The following is a 26,300-nucleotide window of genomic DNA, read 5'->3' as shown; positions in this document are numbered from 1 at the left end:
TGAGACTTTCAAAATCAACACTTAGCTCAGGAGAAGGCAGAGCAGAATCTTTTAGCATAGGACAAGGGGGTACCTGGTCCTCAGGTTGGGACATGATGTGATATGGCTGGGAAATGTAAAGGTTCACATAGCAAGAGAGTCGTAGGGCTGGGAGTGTGGCCTGTAGAAGACAGAAGCATGAGTGTTGTGTGCCTCTCACTGTCCTTACCACTGGGACGTCCCTCCCAGAGCTCCTGAGTAGCGTGCATCACTCCATTTCATCCCTCCCTGCCTTAGGACATCGATGACATTGCTCCTTCTGCTCTATACATAAGGTAATTCAAGGTTGGACACCAGGACTTAAGACAGTCAAATATTACACAGCTGAGAAACAGCAGAATTTGGATTTTAGCTTGGCACTTGCTCTGGAGTGTCTCTTGCCCATTTGTTGACAGCTCTGATAGTTAACGAAAGGCAGAGATTACAAGTTTGGAGCAATACAAAGGATTTTCCAGCAACTCACTGTTCAGAAGTACACATGTCTGGGCTGGAAAGGTGGCTCAGTGGTAGAGTGCTTGCCTTGCATGCATGAGGCCCTGGGTTTGATTCCTCAGCACCACATAAGCAGGGAAAAAAGCGGGAAGTGGTGCTGTGTCTCAAGTGGTAGAGCGCTAGCCTTGAGGTGAAGAGCTGAGGGACAGCACCCAGGCCCAGAGTTCTGGCCCTCGACCAGACCCCCCCTCAAAAAAAGAAAAAGAAATACACATGTCTAAAGGTATTGGTCCCAAAGGTTGTCATTGTTTCTTTCAGTGGAAACCAGAGGGCACCTGTCAGAGCTAGCAGGAAGGAGTTGAGACCCAAACTCCCTCTGATCAAGTCTCACACTTTCCTTTTTGTCAGGCTATTCTATATTCATATATGTGTATATGTGTGTTTTCTCCTCAGTGACCATGAAAGACACCAGGCTGACAGCACTTGAAACTGAAGAACCAATGCTCCCCGGAACAGGTAAGGTATGAATTCAGTCCAGTGGTTGGAGGGAATTATTCAGCCTATCCATGGGTATACTGGGATGCAGATACTTCACATTCCAGGATTTAATATATATGGTTTTAGCTCCCTTCCAGGACCTGGACTGAAGAAACTGGTCAAATTACTAATGGTTTACCAAATGCTTATTTAATACTAGGCAATGTACTAAGTGTATTGTTTTCTTTATTGCCACTGTTTTGGTATATATTCATTTTATAATTAAGGAGTCATGTGAAAAGGTCTTATGTAAGATTCCTAAGGTTGTATAGCTAGTAGTTGGTGGACCTTTGATGTGAATCAAAGCAGAATATGGTTATACCCACTAGTTAAATTGAAGTATTTATGCTAAAGTAAGTCATTTAATGTGCTTGACTCTGGCTGAGGCTTAGAACTCATTTAGATTGATACAAAGTTAAGTTTGGGGATAAATGAATGTGTTTTATTGGTATATAGAAATTGAAAGATTCCTAAAGTCCACACTATCCTTCATAAATATTGAAGTTTTGGAATTTTTCTGGATCTGAGTTTTGTCTTAGTGATCTTACCAGTGAACTCTAATTTTGAGTTCATGAGGGGAATACCAATTGTAACAGTTGTGCCTGTGCAGGAAATGTATAAGGAAAGATGAGGAGGTGTTGGGTTGATTGTCTTGGCTCAGTGATAGCCACTTACTGTAGTCTATCTCACTCCCTCACCAAGGTCATAGGAATTAGTCTACAGAAGGTAGAAGTGTTCTCTCCTAAGTGCAGAAAGCTTTCTATTTGACTTGTCATTTTTAGATTTTTTTTTTTTTTTTGATCATGGGGCTTTAACTCTGGGCTTGGGTGCTGTCCCTGCGCTCTTCAGCTCAAGATGAGTGCTCTACCCCTTGAGCCACAGTGCCACTTCTGGTTTTCTAGTGGTTTTATTGGAGATAAAAGTCTCAGTGACTTTCCTGCCAGGCTTTGAACCGTGATCCTCAGATCTCAGCCTCCTGAGTGGTTAGGATTACAGGTGTGAGCCATGGGCGCTCGGCCATTTTCAGATTTTTTATGTGTTTTATATTGCATATTGTCTTTCCACCCTCTTTTTTTTTTTTTTTTTTGTCGGTTGTGGGTCTTGAACTCTGGGCCTGGGTGCTGTCCCTCAGCTCTTCTGGCTTTTTCTGTTGATGTGGTACTGAGGAATCGAACCCAAGGCCTCATGCATGCAAGGCAAGCACTCTACCACTGAGCCACCTTCCCAGCCCTTAAACATTTTAATGACTTTAGTCATGTTACATTTTAATAGGCCAATTATAAAAGCTGGAAATTTTAGTGTAGGAAAAGTACTTTGTGGGAAAAGTGTGCTTCTGGATAGTCCCATGACCATGGTGTCACACGTGTCCTTGTCTATCTAGCATACCTTTTTGTACAAAACAACGTTCAGCACAGTTTCTAGCGGTTGGTCTTTTAGAGATTCATAGCTTGGAAAAATCTCAATGATCCTTCAGCTTCAACTATTAAAAATTGATGACAACATTTTGAAAAGATGTTTGTTACTATTTGGTCTCCATAAATTCAAAACTACAAGAAATTCTCTGAAGGCATTTTTGTGAAACTTGATTGGTGAATACAAAATATCTTTAGTCTTTTTTTCTTCTTCTTAGTACTAAGGAATCAATTCAGGATCCTAAGCATATTAGGCAAGTGCTCTCAACTGAGTTACAGCCCAAGTCATTTTGTGTTAACTTTCTTTTCTCTATATTCTTTCTTTTTATTTATTTATTATCTGTCATTATCTTGATTTTAGTCTTGGGGTATCTAGGAGGATTATAGGCAGGAGCCACCAGTGCCAGGTGGACTGTGGATTTAAAGTTCAACTTATTGTTGTTTGTTTTGTATTTTTGATGGTGCTGGGAATTGAACTAATGACCTAATGCATGCTAGACACATACTCTGCCACTTGCTACATCCCTAGCCTGGTTGTGTATTTTTTGTATAATTATTATTTTTATTATTTTTATTTATTTATTTATTTTGATTGGTCGTGGGGCTTGAACTCTGGGCTTGGGTGCTGTCCCTGCGCTCTTCAGCTCAAGGCGAGCGCTCTACCACTTGAGCCACAGCGCCACTTCTGGTTTTCTAGTAGTTTATTGGAGATAAGAGTCTCACGGACTTTCCTGCCTGGGCTGGCTTTGAACCGCGATCCTCAGATCTCAGCCTCCTGAGTAGCTAGGATTACAGGCATGTATAATTATTTTTTTTATATGAAATTGAGATGTCATGGTTGACTTGTGTTTTTAATCCATCCTGACAAATGGATTTCCAAACATGTTTTCGTGAAAGGCCAAAAATTAAGTAAATTCTTAAAGGTTATGGTGTTTGTAATAAATACTGCCAAATAATTCTATGAAAGTTAGAGTTCAGATATAATTTAATGAGCTGGGAATGTGGCTTAGTGATAGAGTACTTGTCTAGTATGCATGAAGCCCTGGGTTTGATTCCTCAGTGCCACCACATAAACAGAAAAAGCCATAAGTGGTGCTGTGGCTCCAATGGTAGAGTGCTAGCAAAAAAAGCTTGAACAAAAGAAACGCAGAAACAGTGCCCAGGCCCTGAGTACAAGCCCCAGGACCTCAAAAAAAAAAAGATATAATTTAATGTTTCTGTTAAGTAGGTGGGTTATTTACATTGTTAAAAAACATTTGGGCCGTGTGCTGATGGCTCACACTTGTAATCCTAACTACTCAGGAGGCTGAGATCTGAGGATCCCAGTTCAGAGCCAGCCCAGGCAGGAAAGTCCATGAGACTCTTTTCTCCATTAGAAAACAGGAAGTGGCGCTGTGGCTCAAGGGATAGAGCACTTTCCTTGAGCTGAAGAGCGCAGGGACAGCGCCCAAGCCCAGAGTTCAAGCCCCATGACTGACCAAAGAAAAAAAAAATTGGCTCAAGAGTATATTCTGTTATTCATAAAGTTATCCTTGAGACTCATTATTTAACAATAACTTATAAGTTCTTATTTTTACCAGATGCTGGTGGCTTATGCCTGTAATCCTCGCTACTCAGAAGGCTGAGATCTGAGTCTCATGGTTCAAAGTCAGCCTGGGCAGCAAAGTCTGTGAGACTTACCTCTAGTTAACCACCAGAAAACCAGAAGTGGCACTATGGCTCAAAGTAGTAGATTGCCAGCCTTGAGCAAAAAAGCTAAGGAATGCCATCCCATGCACACACACACACACACACACACACACACACACACACACACACACACACACACACACACACACACACACACACACACACACACACACACACACACACACACACACACACACACACACACACACACACACACACACACACACACACACACACACACACACACACGCCCAGAGTTAAAGCCCCATGACTGATAACACACACACACTGAGTTTAAGCCCTGGTACACACACACACACCCCAGGCCCAGAGTTAAAGCCCCATGACTGATAACACACACACACACTGAGTTTAAGCCCTGGTACACACACACACACACCCCAGGCCCAGAGTTAAAGCCCCATGACTGAAAACACACACTGAGTTTAAGCCCTGGTACACACACACACACCCCAGGCCCAGAGTTAAAGCCCCATGACTGATAACACACACTGAGTTTAAGCCCTGGTATACACACACACACACACACACACACGCCCAGAGTTAAAGCCCCATGACTGATAACACACACACACATGCCCTGGTACACACACACACACACACCCTCCCCCCCCACCCCCCCACCCCCAGGCCCAGAGTTAAAGCCCCATGACTGATAACACACACACACACACCCTCCCCCCCCCCCCATTACTTTTTTGGGGCTGGGAAGGTGGCTCAGTGGTAGAGTGCTTGCCTTGCATGCATGAGGCCCTGAGTTCGATTCCTCAGCACCACATAAGCAGAAAAAGCCGGAAGTGGCGCTGTGGCTCAAGTGGTAGAGCACTAGCCTTGAGCTGAAGAGCTGAGGGACAGTGCCTAGGCCCAGAGTTCAGGCCCCACAACTGACAAAAAAATAAAAATAAAATAAATAAAATGTTTTACTTTTTTTAGGGGGAGGCAATCCTGAGGGCCTTCCTCCTGTTAGGCAGGCACTCTACCAGTTGAACAATATCCTAGCCCTAAAATGTTTTACTTTTATTTAAGTGAATATTTAAACATTTAATATTTAATTTTAATATTTAATATTTAATTTATGTTTGCTTTTTTTTTTTTTTTGGTCTATTCTGGGGCTTGAACTCTGGCCCTGGGCACTGGCCCTGAGCTCTTCAGCTCAAGATGAGCACTCTACCACTTGAGCCACAGTGCCATTTTCGTTTTTCTGTGGTTAATTGAAGATGAGAGTTTCATGGACTACTTTCCTGCCCAGGCTGGCTTTGAACTGTGATCCTCAGATCTCAGCCTCCTGAGTAGCTAGGATTACAGGTGTGAGCCACCAGTACTCAGCTTATGGTTAAATATTCTATATATATTTCTTGTCCGCATTACTGACAGTTTGTAGATATGTGACATAAACATATAGCTCTCTGTCTGTCTGTCTGCCTGTCTGTCTGTCTCAGTCTGTCTCTGTCTCTGTCTCTGTCTCTCTCTGTCTCTCACATACACACACACACACACACACACACACACACACACACACACAGTCAAGGTTGTAAGAATAACCTCCAAGTTGACTTAACAGCTGACTGTTCAGCCTTCAAACCTTGCAAAACCAGATGCCAAACTTGATGCCTGTGGAGGTGGAAACCTAATTTTGCCAATCTCTACTTCTCATGGTTGTGAGATGGTGAGTGTTCTGTATGATCATATGTGATAACTGTTTACAGAATGTAAATTTGCTTCAAGGTTCCTCATGATTAGAAAGTATCATTTGCTAGGTGGGGCAGAAAAAGCTATGACACTCTTAATCTCCAATTAACCACCAAAAAGATTGAAGTAGAACAGTGGCTCAAGTGATAGAGTGATACAGTCCTAAGCAAAAAAGCTCAGTGATAGTGGGCAGGCCCTGAGTTCAAGCCTCAGGATTGGCACACACACACAAAGTATCATTTATTCAAAGCTGGAACCTATGGCCCCCACTCGGCTGTGGATCAAGTGGCAGGGAGAGGCGCTACAGAGATGATAACATTTTGAGCAGAGACCTGAAGGAGATTGTCAACCATGTGAAGATGTAGGAGAGCATTCGTTCTAGGCATAGAGAACAAGTACAAAGGCCCTGAGTACAGACCAGTTTTCATGTATTTAAGAAGACCAGGACTGGAGCAAGGTAATGAAGAGGCAGAGGGAGGGTATGGAGTTCACAACTGGCTGAATCAGCTGGGGCCTCAAAAGCCACTCATAACTTTGGCTCTTATTAGCTCCACAGGAAGGCACAAGTTGATTTTAAATATATTTCAGAATTTACCTTGGTTGGTGGCAAATAATTTGTAGGGAAGCATGTCTTCAAGAGAAGTTAATGGGGAGCTTATCCTGAGGAGGGAGGGCAGGGGGTAGCAAAGGAGGTACAGAAATGAATAGACTTGCTAGTGGGCTACATATGATTGTAGGGGCTGTGGAGAAGTTTAAGGCTGTCGTACAGGCATTTACTTTAGACTCAGTGATAGCGCCTTTTATTGTGATCTAAGAGACTGGCAGAACAAGAACAACAGAAAGGGAAGCAAGTATTAAAGAACATGACTGGTAGTATCAGCTGTAGCACTGCATAGTGGCATATAGCCACTCATGCCACTAAGCTGTGTAATGTTGTTTATCATGTAGGGTGCAGAAAGGCATTCCCTAGATTTGCCTATCAGATTCTCCTATATGTTCTTTTCCTGTATGGTGGTTTTTTCAGAATGGAAAAGAGACTCACCCAGCTGTGAGTGCTTCAGTATGTCTAGAGTACTGACATTGTACAGGCTGTAAAGTGTGTTTAGCAAGTGTGTGGCTTGTCTACCACTCTGTGTCTGGGTTGTTCTCCCCTTCTTCCTCTGTGCATCCAGTGAATGTTTCCATTTTCCTCCTAGAGCACCTAGAATTACTCATTGTACTTACTAAGTCTGTCTGGGTTTTTTTTTTTTTTTTTGGTTGTTGTTGTTAGTCATGGGTTTAAACTTGGGGCTTGGGCACTGTCCCTTAGCTCTTTTTGCTCAAGGCTACCAGTCTACCACTTTGAACCACAGCTCCACTTCTGGTTTTCTCATTGTTAATTGGAGATAAGACTCTCATGGACTTTCCTGCCCAGGCTGGCTTTGAACTGTAATCCTCAGATCTCAATTTCCTGAGTAGCTAGGGTTACAGGTCTCTCAGCCACCAGTGCCCAGCTAAGTCTGTCTTCTCTACATAGTACTTTACATAATCTAAGAAATATTTGAACAAATTTTAAAAAGAAAGATATGACAGTTGTGAACTAATTCTAAAAACTTATGATTGACCCAGGTGCCGGTCTTGAGCCACAGCTGTATTTCCTACTATTTGCTGGTTAATTGGAGATGAATCTTAAGGGGAAAAAAATCCCCTCTGTACAGTGTTTTTACAATAAAATACATATAAAAATGTTAAAAAAAAAGAGTCTTTAGGATTTTCCTGCCTAAGTTGGCTTCAAATTGCCATCTTCAGAACTCAGCTTCCTGAATAGCTAGGATTACAGGCTTGAGCACTAGTGCCTAGCTATGATTAGGGCTTTTTAGAATGTCAGAAAAGTTTGATTTGTTTTGTTTTGTTTTTGGGTCCAGTCATGAGGCCTGAACTCTGGGCCTGGGCGCTGTCCCTCAGCTCTTTAGCTCAAGGCTCCCCTCTACCACTTGAGCCACGGTGCTGCTTTCAGCTTTTTTCTTTTTGCTTATGTGGGGCTGAGGAATCCAACCCAGGGCTTCAGGTATGCAAGGCAAGCACTCTACCACTGAGCCACCTTCCCAGCCCCAGAAAAGCTTGAATTAGGTTATTTTTCCAAGAATCTTATCCAAAGTCCAAGATTTATCTTTTTTTTGGGTGCGGTCGTGGGGCCTGAACTCTGGGCCCGTGCACTGTCCCTCAGCTCTTCAGCTCAAGGCTAGCACTCTACCACTTGAGCTACAGCACTACTTCTGGCTTTTTTCTTTTTTCTTATGTGGTACTGAGGAATTGAACCCAGGGCCTCATGCATGCAAGGCAAGCGCTCTATCACTGAGCCACCTTCCCAGCCCCCAAGATTTATCTTTTTGTTGGAGATTAAATACGATTAAGTCTAGGCACTGGTGGCCTGTTCCTGTAATCCTAGTTACTTAGGAGGCTGAGATGTTAAGGATTATGGTTCAAAGCCAGCCTGGACAAGGAAGTCTGTGAGACTCTTATTTCCAATTAACCACTAGAAAACTGAAAGTGAAGTTGTGGGCTCAAAGTCGTAGAGCACTATCCTTGAGCACAAAAGCTCAGGGACAGTGCCCACTCACTGGGTAGGCGCTGTCTTTGTTTAACATTGAGCTCATGTCACTGCTCTGGAGCTGTCTGTTTTAGGGGACCAGATCTGACATTACTGTCTTTGAATCTGCAGTAGATAAACTCAAAAGTCTCACTAGACTTGGAACAGGTAAGGGACAATTTTATTAAAATGAGATCTTGGAGACAAAATACTTCTAAATTTATAAGATTAATCTGCACCACTAATGAGAAAATCTTTGTGATACATTGAAAATAGAAATAAGTATGGGGATTTAGCTAGGTAAATGTGCTCTTGAAAAGTTGTCTTACGTGATGGACTGTTGATTTTTATTTTTAATCTAGTTCATAATAAAATGAAATTTATTTCTGTTTTCAGATTTGAACTCCTTTTGTAATAGTAGATGCTTACCAGTTGTGATCTCACATTTCTGAGCCCGTTAGAATCCGTTGTGGTTTACCTGTAAGGTTTATACTTATGATTGGTTATCAAAAATGCATTTAGATATTTTAATTGATTTTTCTCACTGATGAATGTCTGATTCACCAATAGCCAGGTCAGTGACTGTCATCGGGTTGTAGGGTATGTGAGAGATAGATCACAGTGAATTAATTCTGTCTGCTTCTGGGGTCATTGCTACTTTGCCAGCTCTGAAGAAGTTTAACTCTTGAGTTGGATTTTTTTATGTGCACTGAGTCAAAATTGCAGTTTGAGAATGGGCCAGGAAACTAAATTCTAACAAATATTCTATGGACACACATTATATATGCACTAAGACTTTTAAAAAATGCTTCTGTAGCTTACTCAAAGAAAAGCAAATAGGAATATATTTTAATGAGGTTACAGATGACACATACAATCACTGGTCTAGGATTGGCCCTGTGTATATTGTGTTTTGCTTGGTCCATCGTGGGGCTTGAACTTTTGTCCTGACCACTGTCCTTGAGTTCTTCAGCTCAAAGTGAGTGCTCTACCACTTGAGCCACAGCACCACTTCCCGTTTTATGGTGGTTTATTGGAGATAAGAGTCTCAGGGATTTTTCTGCCCAGCCTGGCTTTGAACCTTGATCCTTAGATATCAGCTTCCTGAGTTAGGATTACAGGTATGAGCCACCTGCACCATGCTTTGTGTATATTGTTTTAACATGTGACCTTAGCAAAATTATTTAGCCTTTTTAGGTATCCAGATTGCCATTTGTAAAATAAAGATCTACTCTGTTACATTCCATAAAGCTGTGCTTGACTTGTAAATTTATCAAAAATAAAATTATTCACATACTCCATCTTCTATCAGCAGCACATATGATAGTTTGTCTTGCAGGTATTTGTCTGTGTGTGTGTGTGTGTGTGTGTATGTACATGCACGCGTGTGTGTTTGTGTTTCTTGCAGTCTGGTAGCAGCCCTAATGAAGAGACACCCCAGCCTTTAACACAGGTCCTGGACCCGGCACAGCAGTGTTGAGCAAGAGAATGGCCCAGCCAGCGAATGTCGGGGAGCTGCTCTCCATGCTAGATTCCACCATGCTGGGCGTGCGTGATGATGTAACAGCTGTCTTTAAGGAGAATCTCAATTCTGGTAAGTCAGAGGATGTCCTTTTTAGCTTATCTGTTCACAAAAAGAGATAGATCTAGAGGCAACTAGAATTTGGAGGACAAGTTTTAGTTTTTGTCTTTGTAAGAAAGTTTTATTTTCATTTTCATTTTCTTCTTCTTCTTCTTTTTTTTTTTTTTTTTTTGTAAGTCTTGGGGTTTGAACTGTGTCTGAGCTTCTTTTGCTCAAGGCTAGCACTCTACCACTTGAGCCACAGTGCCACTTCTGGCTTTTTCTGTGTATGTGGTACTGAGAAATCAAACCCAAGGCTTCAGGCATGGTAGGCAAGCACTCTACCACTGAGCCACCTTCCCAGCTCTGGAAGAGACTTTTTAACTACTAGAAGAGAGCAGATATTAATGGATTGCACTGAATGTGTTTCATATGTTTAGTTCTCAAATAGATAGACAAAGAAGCAAGAATCCTGGAGTAAACCCATGAATCCTGGTTCAAGGTTTCTGCCACTTACAAAAATAATTTTAGGACTGGAGAGGTGGCTCAGTGGTAGAGCGCTTGCCTTGCATGCCTGAGGCCCTGGGTTCAATTCCTCAGCACCACATAAGCAAAAAGAAAAAAGCCGGAAGTGGCGCTGTGGCTCAAGTGGTAGAGCGCTAGCCTTGAGCTGAAGAGCTGAGGGACAGTGCACAGGCCCAGAGTTCAGGCCCCATGACTGGATCCAAAAAAAAAAAAAAAATTTTTTTTTTTTTTGTTCTTATGAAGGTATTCAGAGGGATTACCATTTCATAAGTCAGATAATGAGTACATTTCTTTTTTGGACAGTGTCACACCTTCCTTTGCTTTTCCCTAGTTTCCTCCACCCATCCCTGACCACAATTTACATAGGTAGTTTCTGCCATTTTCTCTTGCCTCTCTGACTTTCTCCCACCTAGAGAATTTTAAAAGTCATGCATCTTGTTTCATCTGTAAATCTCTTTTTTTTTTTTTTTTTTGTCTTATTTTGCTCTGGTGCTGGTACCAGAACTTGATCTTCGGGGCTTCAAACTCTCAACCAGTTTTTTTGCTTAAGGCAAGTGCTCTACTACCACACTTCCAGTCCCACCTTTTTGTTTGTTTGTTAGAGAAATGAGTCTGTCAGTTTTGTCTGCCAGGGCTAGCAGACAAACTGGTCAAACCATGATTCTTAGGTCTCAGCTTCCTGAGTAGCTAAGATTATAGGTTTGAGCCACCAGTGCCTAGCACATATATGGGTTTTTGAAAAAAAAACTTTTAATTGTTATTATAAAGGAGATGTACACTGAGGATTGTGGTTTGAAGCCAGCCCAGGCAGAAAGTCTGTGAGACTCTTATCTCAATTAAACTACTTTGAAAAAGCCAGAAGTGGCATTGTGGATCAAGCAGTAGAGTGCTAATCTTGGACAAAAGAAGCTCAGGGGGCTGGGAAGGTGGCTCAGTGGTAGAGCGCTTGCCTTGCATGCCTGAGGCCCTATGTTCGATTCCTCAGCACCATATAAGCAAAAAGAAAAAAGCTGGAAGTGGCGTTGTGGCTCAAATGGTAGAGCACTAACCTTGAGCTGAAGAGCTGAGGGACAGCGCCCAGGCCCAGAGTTCAAGCCCCATGACCGGACCCAAAAAAAAAAAAAGAAGCTCAGGGATGGTGCCTAGGCCCTGAGTTCAAGCCTAGGCCTGGCAAAAAGTAAAAAAAATAGGGCTGGGAGGGTGGCTCAGTGGGCAAGTGCTTGCCTTGCATACGTGAGAAAAAAATAATAAAATAAATAAAGGCGATGTACAGAGGGGTTACAATTACAGGAAAAGAGTACATTTCTTTTTTTTCTTTTTTTTTTGTTCAGTCCTGAGACCTGAACTCTGGGCCTAGACGCTCTCCTTCAGCTCTTCAGCTTAAGGCTAGCACTCTATCACTTTAGCCACAGCACCACTTTCTCGGCTTTTTCTGCTTATGTAGTGCTGAGGAATTGAACCCTGGGCCTCATGCATGCAAAGCAAGTACTCTCCCACTGAGCCACCTTCCCAGTCCCTCTTTTTTTCTTTTTTCTTTTGGTCAGTTGTGGGGCTTGAACTCAGGGCCTGGGCACTGTTCCTGAGCTTTTTTGCCCAAGGCTAGCACTCTACCACTTTGAAGCATTCTACCACTTTGAACCACAGCACCATTTCTCGTGGTTAATTGAAGGTAAGAATCTCATGGATTTTTGTGCCTGGGCTGGCTTTGAACTGTGATCCTCAGTCTCAGTCTTCTGATTAGCTAGGATTACAGGCATGAGTCACAAGCATTCGGCTGAGAGTACATTTCTTTTTGGACAATGTCACCCCTTCCCTTGCTTTTCCCAATTTTTCCCTCCTGTCCCCTTGCCCCCCACAAGTTGTATAGTTCATTTTCAACATCATATGTTTGTTTTTTAGTGTGAAAACTGGTCAACCTCTCTTTAACCAGAGAGCACAAACTTTTTTCGTGTTTTGATTTTCGTTTTTGTTTTTGTTGGTCATGGGGCTTGAACTCTCTAGGCTTGGGCACTGTCCCTGAGCTCTTCAGCTCAAGGCTAGCTCTCTACCTCTTGATCCACAGTGCTACTTCCAGCTTTTTCTGTTTATGTGATGCTGAGGAATCGAACCCAGAGCCTCACGCAAGGGAGGCAAACACTCTATCGCTGAGCCACCTTCCTAGCCTCTCTTGTTTTGATTTTTGTGCCAGTCCTAGGGCTTGAACTCCAGGCCTAGTAACTTTCCCTGAGGATTTTGGCTCAAGGCTAGTGTTCTACTACTTGAGCCACAGCTCCACTTCTAGTTTTTGCTGGTTAATTGGAGATAAAAGTCTCATAGACTTTCCTGCCTGATCTTAGCCACAATCCTCAGGTCTCAGCCTCCTGAGTATGATTATAGGCATCAATCACTGGTGTCCAGCTGTAATTTTGGTTTTTAACACTAGATCTGGATATTTTTTTGTAATTAAAAAATGACTATTTTGGGCTGGGAAGGTGGCTTAGGTAGAGTGCTTGCCTAGCATGCATGAAGCCCCGGGTTCAATTCCTTAGTACCACATAAACAGAAAAAGCCAGAAGTGGTGCTGTGACTCAAGTGGTAGAGTGCTAGCTTTGAGGAAAAGAAGCTCAGGGACAGTGCCCAGATCCTGAGTTCAAGCTCCAGGACTGGCAAAAAAAAAAAAAAAAAAAAAAAAGACAGACATTATTTTATATGCTTTTATGGCTATTAAGCAAGTATGCTTGGAATTATTGTTAAACCTAAATGAATTTAAGGAGGCATAAGCAATGCAATGTAAAACTTTGGGTGGCAGATAAAGAACTATCAACATCTAGGCAAATATTTGGGGTAAATTTAGAATGCTAAAGGAACTAAATATATTATTCTACATTTAGATCGTGGTCCCATGCTTGTAAACACCTTGGTGGATCATTACCTGGAAACAAATTCTCAGCCGGTATTGCACATCCTGACTACCTTGCAAGAGCCACATGATAAGGTAACTACTGAAATGTAATAGGAGGGTATTTAATATGTCTCTAAGGCTCATGTGACAGCATCTATGCAAGACTGCACAGTCTGTCCAGAGCTTCCTTTCTTGACTTCTGTATACCACAGTTGATGTTATTCCCATATAAAATCAATTTGCTTTCTGGGAAGTTTACAACATAAAACCTACTGCAGAAGCCTTTAAAGCTCTTACTCTTCAAAGAATTCTATAATCCCAATACTATAATTTTATAGTGGTTATTTGACCTATAACCCATGCTTTGAACTTTTAGGACTTTTAGACATATTGATATGGGAAAATAGTGTAAATAACTCTGTGACTAACTAATGAACTCCTACTCTTTAACCCAAGCACTTGGGATGCTCTTCGCTGTTTTCCTTTTGTTTCTGATAAATAGCTAACAAAACATTGTGATTGCTAAGTCTGCTAAGTCTTGAGTTGGTGTGAGTGACTTTGCTAAGATAGGAAGACTTTGCCAATATGTTTTGTTGTTTTCCTTACTCTGAGTCAGATTTCTACTGCCTAATTTATATCTGGAGCCAATGCTCATATGCTGGCTGCTTTAGCAGTAAGGGTCTTCCAGCAGGAGCCCCATGGCCTCAGTAACCTATCACAGGTTTGAAATCAGTGGTTGTTACAAGGGCGGCTGTTCAAGTGTCTCCCTCCTCAAGCAGCCTGGTATAATGGGGATCCTTTTTCATAAATTGCAATCTAGCTGTTTTCTGTCAGGCCCAAAGAACCAATGTTTTATTTGCTAACATGGTTTTAAAAAATCTTGGTTTTCTTTTTATGGACTTGTTGTAGAGGGAAGACTTGAGAGACTAAGGTCCATCCCTGCTGACAGTATTTGGGTTTAACTTCCTAAGTCATGTGAGGATTTCCCTTGTCTTTTTGCACTTTCAGCACCTCTTGGATAAAATTAATGAATACGTGGGCAAAGCCGCCACCCGTTTATCCATTCTCTCACTGCTGGGGCACGTCGTGAGGCTGCAGCCATCTTGGAAGCATAAGCTCTCTCAAGCACCTCTTTTGCCTTCTTTACTAAAATGTCTAAAGGTAGGATATTTAATGATTTGAATGAAGTGGCTTTATGAGGGGCTGGGAAGGTGGCTCAAGTGGTAGAGCCCTAGCCTTGCACGCATGAGGTCCTGGGTTCGATTCCTCAGTACCACATAAGCAAAAAGAAAAAAGCCGGAAGTGGCACTGTGGCTCAAGTGGTAGAGTGCTAGCCTTGAGTTGAAGAACTGAGGGACAGCGCCCAGGCCCAGAGTTCAGGCCCCATGACCAGACCCCCCCCCCAAAAAAAAAAAAAAAAAGAAGTGGCTCTATGAATATAGTTTTTAAAGTGTTGAGTATGAAAACAAGCAATCTAGATGTTAATTTTCATTGTTAAGGAACATGTAAGCATTTTGGGATTTTCTCTAATACTAATGTAATTCAAAATTGGTACCTAGTAATTCTCGAATATATCTCTGTGACTGTAGAATACTTTAGTTGAACAAAAAAATAAGATTGTAATTAAGTGGCTTCAACATGTCATTCCTAATTTTTTTACTTTCATCATTGTCTAGCTCTCACTCAATTAAACATATGCTGGATTCACTTTTAGAAATCCCTGGCTGGACTGGAAACTGGTAGTCACACCTATAATCCTAACTACTCAGAAGGCTGAGATCTGAGGATTCTGGTTCAAAGTTAGCCTGAGCAGACAAATTTGATACTTTTGTTTTTGGTCGGTCATGGGGCTTGAACTCTGGGCCTGGGTGCTGTCCCTCAGCTCTTCAGCTCAAGGCTTGCACTCTACCATTTGAGCCATAGTGCCACCTCCAGTTTTCTGAGTAGTTTGTTGGAGATAAGAGTCTCACTGCCTTTCCTGCCCGGGCTGGCTTTGAACTGTGATCCTCAGATCTCAGCCTCCTGAGTATCTAGGATTACAGGCGTGAGCCACTGGTGCCCAGCAAATTTGAGACTCTTACCTCCATTTAACTAACAAAAAGCCAGAAGAGGAGTTGTGACTCAAGTGGTAGAGCTCCAGCCTTGAGCAGGAAAAGCAAGATGGTGAGGCCCTGAGTTCAAGCTCCACAACCCGCATTTAAAAAAAAAAAAGGGAGGGGAGAGAGGAAGGGAGGATCCCTCTTGTTGAAGCTAGGTTTTAGAATTACAAGTGTAATTCTAGTTACTCTGGAGGCTGTGGTCTAAGGTTGAAAAACAGCACTTGCAGGAAAGTTCCTGACACTTTTTTTTTTGGTCAGTTGTAGGGCTAGAACTTTGGGCTTGGGCACTGTCCTTGCGCTCTTCAGCTCAAGGCAAGTGCTCTACCACTTGAGCCACCGTGCCACTCTGGTTTTCAGGTGGTTAATTGGAGGTAAGACTCTCACGGAGGGGCAGGGAAGGTGGCTCAGTGGTAGAGTCCTTGCCTTGCATGCCTGAGGCCCTAGGTTCGATTCCTTAGCACCACATAAGCAAAAAGAAAAAAGCCGGAAGTGGCACTGTGGCTCAAGTGGTAGAGCACTAGCCTTGAGCTGAAGAGCTGAGGGACAGCGCCCAGGCCCAGAGTTCAGGCGCCACGACCTGACCTCCCCCCCCCCCCAAAAAAAAAAGAGTCTCCAGATCTCAGCCTCCTGAGTAGCTAGGAGTACAGGTGTGAGCTACCAGTGCCAGCCAAGTTTCTGACACTAATCTCCAGTTAACCAGCAAAAAGCCAGAAGTGAAAATATAGCTCAAGTGAGTGAAAAAGCTAAGGGCTAGGATAGTATAGTAGTTTAAGACCCAGTATAAAACATACATAACACATACACACACACATATACACACATACATCCCTTGTAAATTCTCTTACAATAGACATGGATTTTTGTAATTAAAAGAAGGTATTATGGGCTGGACATGTGTCCTAGTAGTAGAATACTTGCCTCGCATGCATGAAGCCCTGGGTTCGATTCCTCAATGCCACATAAACAGAAAAAGCCAGAAGTGGTGCTGTGGCTCAAGTGGTAGAGTGCTAGCCTTGAGCAAAGAGAGGCTCAGGGACAGAGCTCAGCCCTGAGTTCCATCCCCAGGACCTGCAAAAAAAAAAAAATTAAAAATTAATTAAATATATATATCTTTTTATGGATCCTTAAAGGTCCCTTTACCCATTTAGAAGTACATTCTAGTGGCACCTATAACTAAAGATGGAATGTCTGTCTGATTTTGAGACTGAATCTCACTGTGTAACCCAGATTGGTCTGGAACTCACTATATAATCTAGACTAGTCTTGAACTCATGACCCAAGCCTCCCAAATGCTGCGATTGCATACCATCATGTGTACCAGTGCCATTATCTTTTTTTCCATCAAGTTTTTCTTCCCCTTCTCTCACTTTCTTAGTTTGTTTTGGCACCTGTACTTATTTTGCATATATAAAACAGTGAGCATGGTTCCTAGCCACTACCTCCCTTTCAGAGATGCAGGCATATCCAGCAGTTTGGGGGCTGGGTGTCAGTGCCCCTCGATTCATCTGCTACAGCACAGTGCATATTAACTTTTGTTTCTGCCAAGAAGGGCACCTGCTTTGTCATCCCCAGAAGTAGGTATTTTAAAATGTGCATTTGATGTTATGAAAAAGCAGGAACAGGTGTGTGTGTGTGTTTGTCGGCCGTGGGGCTTGAACTCTGGGCTTGGGCGCTGTACACCAGCTCTTCAGCTCAAGGCAAGTGCTCTACCGCTTGAGCCACAGTGCCACTTCCGGTTTTCTAGTGATTTATTGGAGATAAGAGTCTCACAGACTTTCCTGCCCAGGCTGGCTTTGAACTGTGATCCTCAGATCTCAGCCTCCTGAGTAGCTAGGATTACAGGCGTGAGCCACCAGTGCCTGGCTGGTTTTTGTTTGTTTTTGAGATAGTCTAATTATGTAGCCTTAGCTTCTAGAGTACTGTGATTATAGGTGTGTGCACCATTACACCTGGATACAGGAACAGTTTTTACAACTTCAAATCCTTAGAGCAAATGGATTGATAGAAGATAATCCAATTTTGAGGAACCACATTTAGCCAGATTGTAAAGCATTTACCTTTCTGGGATGTAGCTCAGTGGTAAAGCACTTGCCTAGCAATGTTTTCTGAGTTTGAACCTCAGTATCAAAAATAGAAAAAATACAAAACAGTTCAAAAGGGTAATATGCCTTAAATATTACTCAGGAACTGTTATCCAGGATTGCAGTTAGAATGTTATATAAATGAAATTAGTTCTTTTTGGTGGTCTCATTATGCATTCTCATTTTATATTCTCAGTTTTTTTAACCAAATTATTCTTTTTATTAGATAACTGCCACAATAGAAAATTGGTGCTTGGTGTAAAAATTAAATACATTTAAAGCTTTATTTCCAGACTTATAGATGCCTCTTTTAATAGGAGTAATGGATGTTTTAGCCTACTATGTGGTAGTCTCTTGATAAGTGTCTTGTTTATAAATCCAGGTTTCAGATACTTGACAAAGATCTGTGATTTAATTGTGAGTCAGGTAAGATGCTATAGTTAGTCTGAGCTGAATAGTTTTTCATTGAGTGTTGTGTTTTCATTTAGCTTAAAGTTATTTGAATTGACATTTAAGCTAAGAGCATGGTTAGAGCTTATTTGAGGTTCTGCAAATACTGCTACAAAGGTGAGCAAATAAGTTGTCTTGTTAATGCCATTTGAATTTCTTCTCCAATTATAATTTTGTAGTCATCCTTTAAAAAAAAACAGTGGGTTGGGCTGAAGGTACAGCTCAGTGGTAGAGCTCCTTCCCAGCATGCGTGAGGCCCTGGGTCTGATGTCCAGCTCTGTAAATTAAAAAAAGAAAAAGAAGAATGAATTATTTGTCAGTAGGTTTTTTGTTGTTGTTGTTGTTTTATCGCCTATGGGGTTTGAACTTTTGGCCTAGGCGCTGTCCCTGAGCTCTTCAGTTCAAAGTGAGTGTTCTACCACTTGAGTTACAGTGCCACTTCTGGTTTTCTGGTGGTTAATTGGAGATAAGAGCCTCATGGACTTTCCTGCCCGGGCTAGATTTGAACGGTGATCTTAAGATCTCAGCCTCCTGAGTAGCTAGGATTACAGGTGTGAGCCACTTGCACCCGGCTTTGGCAATATTTTTAAATTGACTTAACAAAAAGTACGTATCTTAGGATTAGGATGGATGGATGGATGAAAACCGAACAATATTTCTGTGTTCTGTTATCAACCAACTTCTGTGTTTCTATCTGACTATAAGAGGGGATCTTGAGGCTTCGGTACTTGGTGAGTTCTTAGGCCAAGTTAAACTAACTTCCCAGTTGCAGTGGTATAAGTGTGTTGGAAATGGTTCTCCTAGATTCACTGTGTCACTACATCTCAGTCTTCTTTTCTTTATTACCGTTTTTTAATTATTTTGAGTTAGGGTCTTTTTTTCCTCTGTGAAACCCCTTCAGTGGCAGTAGCCTGCAGGTAAAAAGGCCAGGCAATGGTTCAGAGCCACAGTTTGGTCTGGCATGGGACACTATGAGAGGCCCAGGGGGACAGGCCTGCCATAAATCCAACCCATCTGTTGAGGCATTCTACGAAACGATCATGTGAGGAGCTTCTGATTTGTGATCTCTCAGTACTGAGAACCTCATCATGCAACGTGCAACACTGAGCCTAGTGCTGGGCCTGACACTCTGCTTGCCCTTCTTTCTACAGATGGACACCGATATCGTCGTTCTCACAACAGGTGTCTTGGTGTTGATCACCATGCTACCAATGATCCCACAGTCGGGGAAGCAGCACCTGCTCGATTTCTTTGATATCTTTGGCCGTCTTTCGTCATGGTGCCTAAAGAAACCAGGTATAGATCCGCATGTCCCTATCAAGGTTCCACCTGGTACATCCTACTTACTGGTCAACAGGCAGTTGCTGTGAGGGAGATGCGAAGTTGAAGGCTGAAATGAGTGGTGTTGACTAGATATGAGGAAATGCTTAGGTATGTCTACTATGCAGGCACATGTGGGAGACACAGCTGGTGAGTTACCTGCCTTCTTTTGGTTGCCTGATGGGATTACATGTGGCAAGACTGAAAACTTCTCCTGGACTTTCAGGAGTTAAACTGAAACATAACTTCCATCCATGTACTTGTAGATAGGACTAAGCATGTCATGTGGACTGTTTTTGACTTACGATCCTGATCTTTTGTGTCAGAACACAAACTTTGATTCTGAGAACCGGTTGGTTATATATGTAGAAAGGGGGGAAATTGCTGGTGTCCTAATTAGTAATTGAGTTCCAAATGCACCAGAATGCTTTTTCTCTGTCAGCAGGTAGCACATACTTTATCAAAGTGATTCAGAAACTATAAGCCTGTGAAATTCAGAATCTTTTGGTAATCTCAGTATGAAATTTTCTTATTGAAAGGGTATGATCTGTAAGATCTGCCAGAGCGAGTGCTTTGCTGGACAGGATTAAACAAAAGGCACAGGCCTGCAGTGATGCTGGCTTACTTAGTAGGACCTTCTTTGTTAGAAGAGTAGTTTCCATATGGAGTTGCTGAGTTTTCCATAGGGTCTGGGTAAGACTGAATTAATGGAATTGTCCATTTCCCCTGCTTCTGGCAATTTATGCTAATTCTGCATAATAGCTGTTTTTCAGTCTTCAGTTATAGCTCTGCATAGCCAAGATAGCATCCTGATTTTAAAAGGTTCTCACATGCTTGATCCACAAACACTTGAATGTTCATTGCATATTACGAACTGTGCAGAGCTCAGGAGCTATGGGCTGGGAAGGTGGCTCAGTGGTAGAGTGCTTGCCTTGCATGTATGAGGCCCTGGGTTCGATTCCTCAGCACCACATAGCAGAAAAAAAAAAGCCAGAAAGGGTGCTGTGGCTCAAGTGGTAGAGTGCTAGCCTTGAGCTGAAGAGCTGAGGGACAGCGCCCAGGCCCACCAGAGTTCAGGCTCCACGACCGGACCCCCCCCCCCCAAAAAAAAAAAAAAAAGCTCAGGAGCTAGAGAGGCAAGTAATCTGGTCCTTTCCCCCCAGAAGTACGTGCTGCATTAGCTGTGGAAAAGTATCATTTCAAATTATGGGGAACATGACTACTTGGTATATACATAGGCTACTTGGTATTGTGAGAATACTGTGAGCCTTTCTTGGAGGATGACTGTGGAGGAAGGCAGTCCTATTGGATAACACTAAGCAGTTTGAAGTTTATCCAAAGGCCATAAAAGCCACTGGTAAGTTTTAAATACTAGTGCCTGGTGTTCAGAGAAAGACACTGTGACTTAACCTCTTTGAAGTGCTACAGGGGTGTACATACATAAAAACTTACGTGTGTTCATGCAGGCTTTGTACTTGTCAGCCGTGTAAGTATAACCAAGTCTCTTCTTCCTGGATTCCTTTTTTAGGCCATGTGACAGAAATCTACCTTGTCCATCTCCATGCCAGTGTTTATGCCCTCTTTCATCGCCTTTATGGAATGTACCCTTGCAACTTCGTCTCCTTTCTGCGTTCTCACTATAGTATGAAGGAAAACTTAGAAACCTTTGAAGAAGTGGTCAAGGTAAGTTAAAAATGTTCATTTATTTGCTACTTAGTATATTATTCAGACAAGTTACAATTATAGCTTTTATATAATTGTATGGCACCAGGGGAAATTTCGTAAAGAAATCCAGCCTTCCTCCAAAACCCTCACCTCATTCATAGGCACCACAGTTGCTATTATGTACATTTCTTATAAAAGGTGTATAATATGCTCTTTTATGACTGGCTTCTCACTTAACATGCTTCAAAGTTCATATTGTTACATGTATCAGTTTTTCATTCCTTTTTATTGTCAAGTAATATTCCATTTTGTGGATATGCCACAAAATTCATACCTATAATTTGTCAACCCAAACTCTTCTAGCCAATGATGGAGCATGTGCGAATTCACCCGGAATTAGTGACTGGATCCAAGGACCATGAACTGGACCCTCGAAGGTATAGAAACTAAATTAGTGATAGAATTTTTAAGAGTCTCTTAAGAGATTGAAACTGTGATCTAAGAGATCCCTGTTGAGGTATGAGTTGGGAATATAGATGTTCTACTTAGAAAATCAGGTGGAACTTGTTTGAGTCTAAAGTATGTTCCTCATAGTCTGAGAGCTCATAGCTCCTTTCACCGTGGAGCAGTGGCAGAGCAAGATCCTGCCCCCAGAGCCCAGGAAGACTTACCCGTTGGTGGGGGTAGCATTGCTCAAGGAAGGAGGTGAAGGGGGTGTCTAAAAACAAGTGGATTGTAGAAAGGCTGTATTTCAACTGGTGGGCCTCCCTGGATTTCTCCACTCACATATGGTGCCTGTCAACCCACCCTGGGCACTCTTGGAGTTCCCAGGTTTGTTTTCTGGAGTCAACTGAACCTGCCTGCAAGGCTCCTGAGTTGAATGGAGCCGAGGTTGAGGAGGGAAGTGAAGGAAATTCAATGAGCCACACCTTGAGAAGCATAGCTCCTACCCCTACATTTTCTGGCTGCAGACAGGATTATTCTCCCCAGTGAGAGGATGGAGCTTTTGGAGGAAACTGAGCTACAGCTGTTGACCTTTGGGGTCTCTTGCTGAAAAGGCTGGCTTGCTTGATTCCCTTACAAAGAGTCTCATCTCTTCATGAACTCTTGTCCCCATGACACAGCTCAGTCAGTTTAAAGCGACTTCTTATGAGATGCATCGTATGGATAGAATTGTAGACAAGTGTACATGTAAGGTTTAATAATAACACAAATGCACACAGCCTAAGTCAGCACCCAGCCTAAAATGTGGAGCATTGCCAATACCTTAGGAGACCCCCATGAGACCCTCTTCCCTGTTCCACCTAGAGACAACTATTGCTCTTGTTTTTTGTTTCATTTTGTTGTTATTTTACTTTCTTGCAGTGCTGGGGCATTGGGCATGCTAGGCAAACACTTATTACCAAACTACATCCCAACCCTGCTGTTACTTTTATGTTAGTTTTTCCCTCAATTGTCTTTCTAGTTTTGTTGCATATGCTGCTCTGTTTTGAGTCGCTGTTGGGAACCAGATCAGCTGAAGGGCAGTCTCATGAGGGATGAAGGCCAGAGCAGTGCCAGAGCCTTGTTCTGCTTTGGCTACACCTTCCTTGCCCCTTTGGGGAAGTGATTGCACAAGGTCACAAGTGAAGCTTGTCGGGCATAGCCTCCAAGTGTGGGCTGATACAAGATGTGCTGTGCTGGCTGTTTCCAGTTCTTAGGAGTAGAGCCCAGCAGAATCTTTCTTGGGGGGAAAATCAACATCCTCTGCTGATCTGACAGAGAAGGGAGAGTAAGAACTTCAACAGTTATCTGGGCCAGGTCATCTGGCTGTGTTCCAGGGCTAAAAGGGAAATGCAAGGCAGCAGAACATTGAAGGTAGCCTGCACTGTGCTTGTTCTTTGGCAGGTCTGTTCTGAACCAAACTGGTTGTGGTCTGTACCTGGTACTTGGCTGTCAGCCTGATCTCATTTCCTGTGTCTAGTGTGTTCTTTCTAGGTTTATTCAGTTGTTCTTGGAGTATGCTATCATAGCATTCTGAGGACAGATGCAGTTGTTTGGCTGGTTGTAAACTTCTCTATTAGGAGTTAGTCTTAGTGATTGTGGGCGGTATTCCATTGCTGTCTTGCTGCCAGTGTTGCCGTTGAAATCCAAAGACATTCTGATGTTAGATCATCTGTATTTTCCTATGTGGGAGCTGGCACAGTGTTTCTCTTACTGGCATGATACTCTGAAATTTCCTTCTGGTGTACCTTAGTGTGAATCTAGTCTCATTGTTCAGCTTACAGTTCTGTTCTTTTAAGTTCTAGGAAATTTTCATTCATATTTTGTGCTTGGTTTTCATTGTTCTGGTTGTCCCTGTCTTTCCATCCAGAACTAGTATTGTGATTGAGATCTCTTGTTTTTTTCTTTCTACCAATATGTTTTACTTTAGATTTCCCTATCTTTGGCTTTTAGTCCTGTGCTAGTGATAGTTGCTATTTCTACCACCACGATTGTGTATATGTGGGGGTGGGTGCTATCCTGGTACTGGGGCTTGAATTCAGGGCTTGGGTGCTGTCCCTGAGTACAACTTGAGCCTTAGGCTTTTTGGAGATAAGAGTCTCACAGATTTTCCTGCCCCTGGCTGAGAATTGGGTATGAACCTTGATCCTCCTGAGTAGCTAGGATTACAGGTGTGAACACTGATGCCAGCTACCACCAAGTATTCTTTTTAGTTTCCAGAAGGCTTCTTTTAAAATTTATTTTTAGGGGCTGGGAATGTAGCTTAGTGGAAGAGTGTATGAGGCCCATTGTTCAATCCTCAGTACCACATAATCAAAAAAACGAATAAAATAAAAATAAAAAAATATTTTTAGAATGCTTTTTTTTTGTTTGGTCATGGGGCTTGAACTGTGAGCTTGGGTGCTGTCCTTGTGCTCTTCAACTCAAGACGAGTGCTCTACCACTTGAGCCACAGTGCCACTTCCGGTTTTCTAGTGGTTTATTGGAGATAAGAGTCTCATGGACTTTCCTCCCTGGGATGGCTTTGAACCACGATCCTCAGATCTCAACCTCCTGAGTAGCTAGGATTACAAGGGTGAGCCACCAGTGCCCCGCTAGAATGCTTCTTCCCTTCCCTCCCCTGCCCTGCCCTCCTCTCCCCTCCCCTCCCCTTCCCTTGTCCAGTCACGGGGCCTGAATTCTGGACCTGGGCGCTGTCCCTCAGCTCTTCAGCTCAAGGCTAGCGCTCTACCACTTGAGCCACAGTGATACTTCCAGCTTTTTTCTTTTTGCTTATGTGGTGCTGGGGAACCAAACCCAGGACCTCATGCATGCAAGGCAAGCACTCTACCACTGAACCATCTTCCCAGCCCTAGAGTGCTTCTTTTAATGGTAGCCTATTTTTATTTTCTGGATACAGTCTTCTGTGTCTTGGAGAATGTTGACAGTGTTTGTTTTGTTTTCCTTGTGCCTATTTCTTCTAAAATGCTTTTTTTTGTTGTTGTTCCATCTTGGGGCTTGAACTTGGGGCCTGGACGCTGTCCCTGAGCTCTTTTCCTCAGGGCTAGCACTCTACCACTTTGAGCCACAGTACCACTTCCAGTTTTCTGGTGTTAAGGCTGGCTTTGAACTGTGATCCTCAGATCTTAGCTTCCTGAGTAGCTAAAATTACACACATTAGCTACCAGTGTCCAGCACTAAGATGCTTTATTTTTGTTTTGAATTGTTCTTTGTAAGTCTGAGGCTTTCTACAAGGATTTAGTAGTTTGCTTGTGTTTAGATGGAGAGACTTAAAAAGTGTTGACCTTGGATTTTGTTGTGTGTTGATCTGACCATTTACAGGAGATACTGATATCAGTTTTGTCTTTTTGAGGTAGTCAGGTGCTTAGAAAAGACTCTTCTGGTTTCCAGGCTGGTGAGGATTTGGTTACAGCTGGAGGAAGAGACTGGAAGTGAGGAGGGTTTGGTGGTATTGGTGTTCAGAATGTAGTTCTCACTTAATTCTCCTGTTTGCAATTTGTGCTCTCAACAACTGTGGAATACATCATCCTTATTTATTCTCCAGAGAATAATCCAGATTTCTGGTGAGAAAAGAGTCATTGCCTAGGAGCCTAGAGTTGGGAAGGGACCTCTAGATGCTCAGTGCTCCCACATCAAATCTCACCCCGGTTACCTTAGGTCCTCATCTTCTGCAGTTGTTCCAGAGGCTCTTATGCTGTGAGTTCTTCACTATCTAAGGATTCTGTAGTACAAATCAGTTAACTTATAGCTTTGAAGCATTAACATGTTAGGACTCTGTTTCATCCAATTTCTGTGTGTGTGTATATGTGTGTGCGCGCATGCGTGCATGCCTGTGTGCATGCATGTGTGTGTGCCAGTATAGGGGTTTGAACTCAAAGCCTGTGCTTTTTTTTTTTGTCGGTCGTGGGGCTTGAACTCTGGGCCTGGGCACTGTCCCTCAGCTCTTCAGCACTCAACAACTTGAGCCAGAATGCCACTTTTGCCTTGTACTTTCATTTGGCAGTTTGTTCATGATGAGTGCTCTACCACTTGAGCCATGCATCCAGTACAGTATTTTGTTAGTTAATTGGAGGTAAAATCTTATTAAGACTTATTAAGGCCGGGTACCCATGGCTCATGCCTGTAATCCTAGCTACTTAGGAGGCTGAGATCTGAGGATCACAGTTCAGAGCCAGCTCAGGTAGGAAAGTCCATGAGATTCTTATCTCCAATAAAGCACTAGGAAACCGGAAGTGGCACTGTGGCTCAAGCCGTAGAGTGCTGGCCTTGAGCTGAAGAGTGCAGGGACAGTGCCCAAGCCCAGAGTTCAAGCCTCATGACCGGACCAAAAAAAAAAACCATAAACAAACAAAGATAGAGGAGAAAAAGGAACTAGAAAGAAACACTGATTACAGAAAGCAGAGAAATTGTAGAGAACTTCTGCAGAGGATAGCATTTGTGTTCTGGCTGTCTGAAGATTAGGATGTCACAGGAGGACCATTCTGAGACTAAAGAATAAAACACTTGAAAATGAAAAATGATACCCCAAATAGACTTTTTTCGATGATCCTGGGAACTCAGGGCCTTGCACTTGCTAGTCAGGTACTTTATCACTTGAGTTTTCCACCATTTTTGCTTTTCCTGTTTTTTTAAAAAAGTACACATTATTTATTTATTTATTTATTTTTGGTTGGTCTTAGGGCCTGAACTCTGGGCCTGGGCACTGTCCTTTAGCTCTTCAGCTCAAGGCTAGTCTCTATCACTTGAGTCACAGTGCCACTTGTGGCTTTTTCTGCTTATGTAGTACTGAGGAATCGAACCCAGGACCTCATGCATGCAAAGCAAGCACTCTACCACTGAGCCACCTT

At 42.7% G+C, this 26,300-nt stretch overlaps 1 protein-coding gene and 1 non-coding gene across 8 annotated transcripts in view; one reads left to right on the top strand and one right to left on the bottom strand.

The window, feature by feature from the left end:
* Positions 1-26,300, top strand: part of Tsc1 (TSC complex subunit 1) — a 64,310-nt gene that overhangs the window by 10,545 nt on the left and 27,465 nt on the right. For all 7 annotated transcript variants that reach the window (XR_011370384.1, XR_011370383.1, XM_070014927.1 and 4 more), the window contains 7 exons: positions 925-987; positions 9,797-9,982; positions 13,345-13,448; positions 14,364-14,516; positions 19,137-19,281; positions 20,834-20,988; positions 21,334-21,407. Coding sequence is in view for 5 of the 7 variants with exons in the window: in XM_070014927.1 (XP_069871028.1) it covers positions 9,877-9,982; positions 13,345-13,448; positions 14,364-14,516; positions 19,137-19,281; positions 20,834-20,988; positions 21,334-21,407 (737 nt within the window). In the remaining 2 variants the exon portion in view is untranslated. The remainder of the gene's footprint in view (positions 1-924; positions 988-9,796; positions 9,983-13,344; positions 13,449-14,363; positions 14,517-19,136; positions 19,282-20,833; positions 20,989-21,333; positions 21,408-26,300) is intronic.
* Positions 18,868-19,001, bottom strand: LOC138822363 (small nucleolar RNA SNORA42/SNORA80 family). The gene has a single exon (XR_011370404.1). It is a non-coding gene; the product is annotated as a small nucleolar RNA SNORA42/SNORA80 family (small nucleolar RNA).

Source organism: Dipodomys merriami, unplaced genomic scaffold (genome assembly GCF_024711535.1).
Source record: "Dipodomys merriami isolate MVZ:Mamm:240054 unplaced genomic scaffold, mDipMer1.0.p SCAF_11, whole genome shotgun sequence".
Classification (NCBI taxonomy): domain Eukaryota; kingdom Metazoa; phylum Chordata; class Mammalia; order Rodentia; family Heteromyidae; genus Dipodomys; species Dipodomys merriami.
Note: the sequence above shows the minus strand (reverse complement) of the source record. Positions and strands in the feature narration are given on the sequence as shown.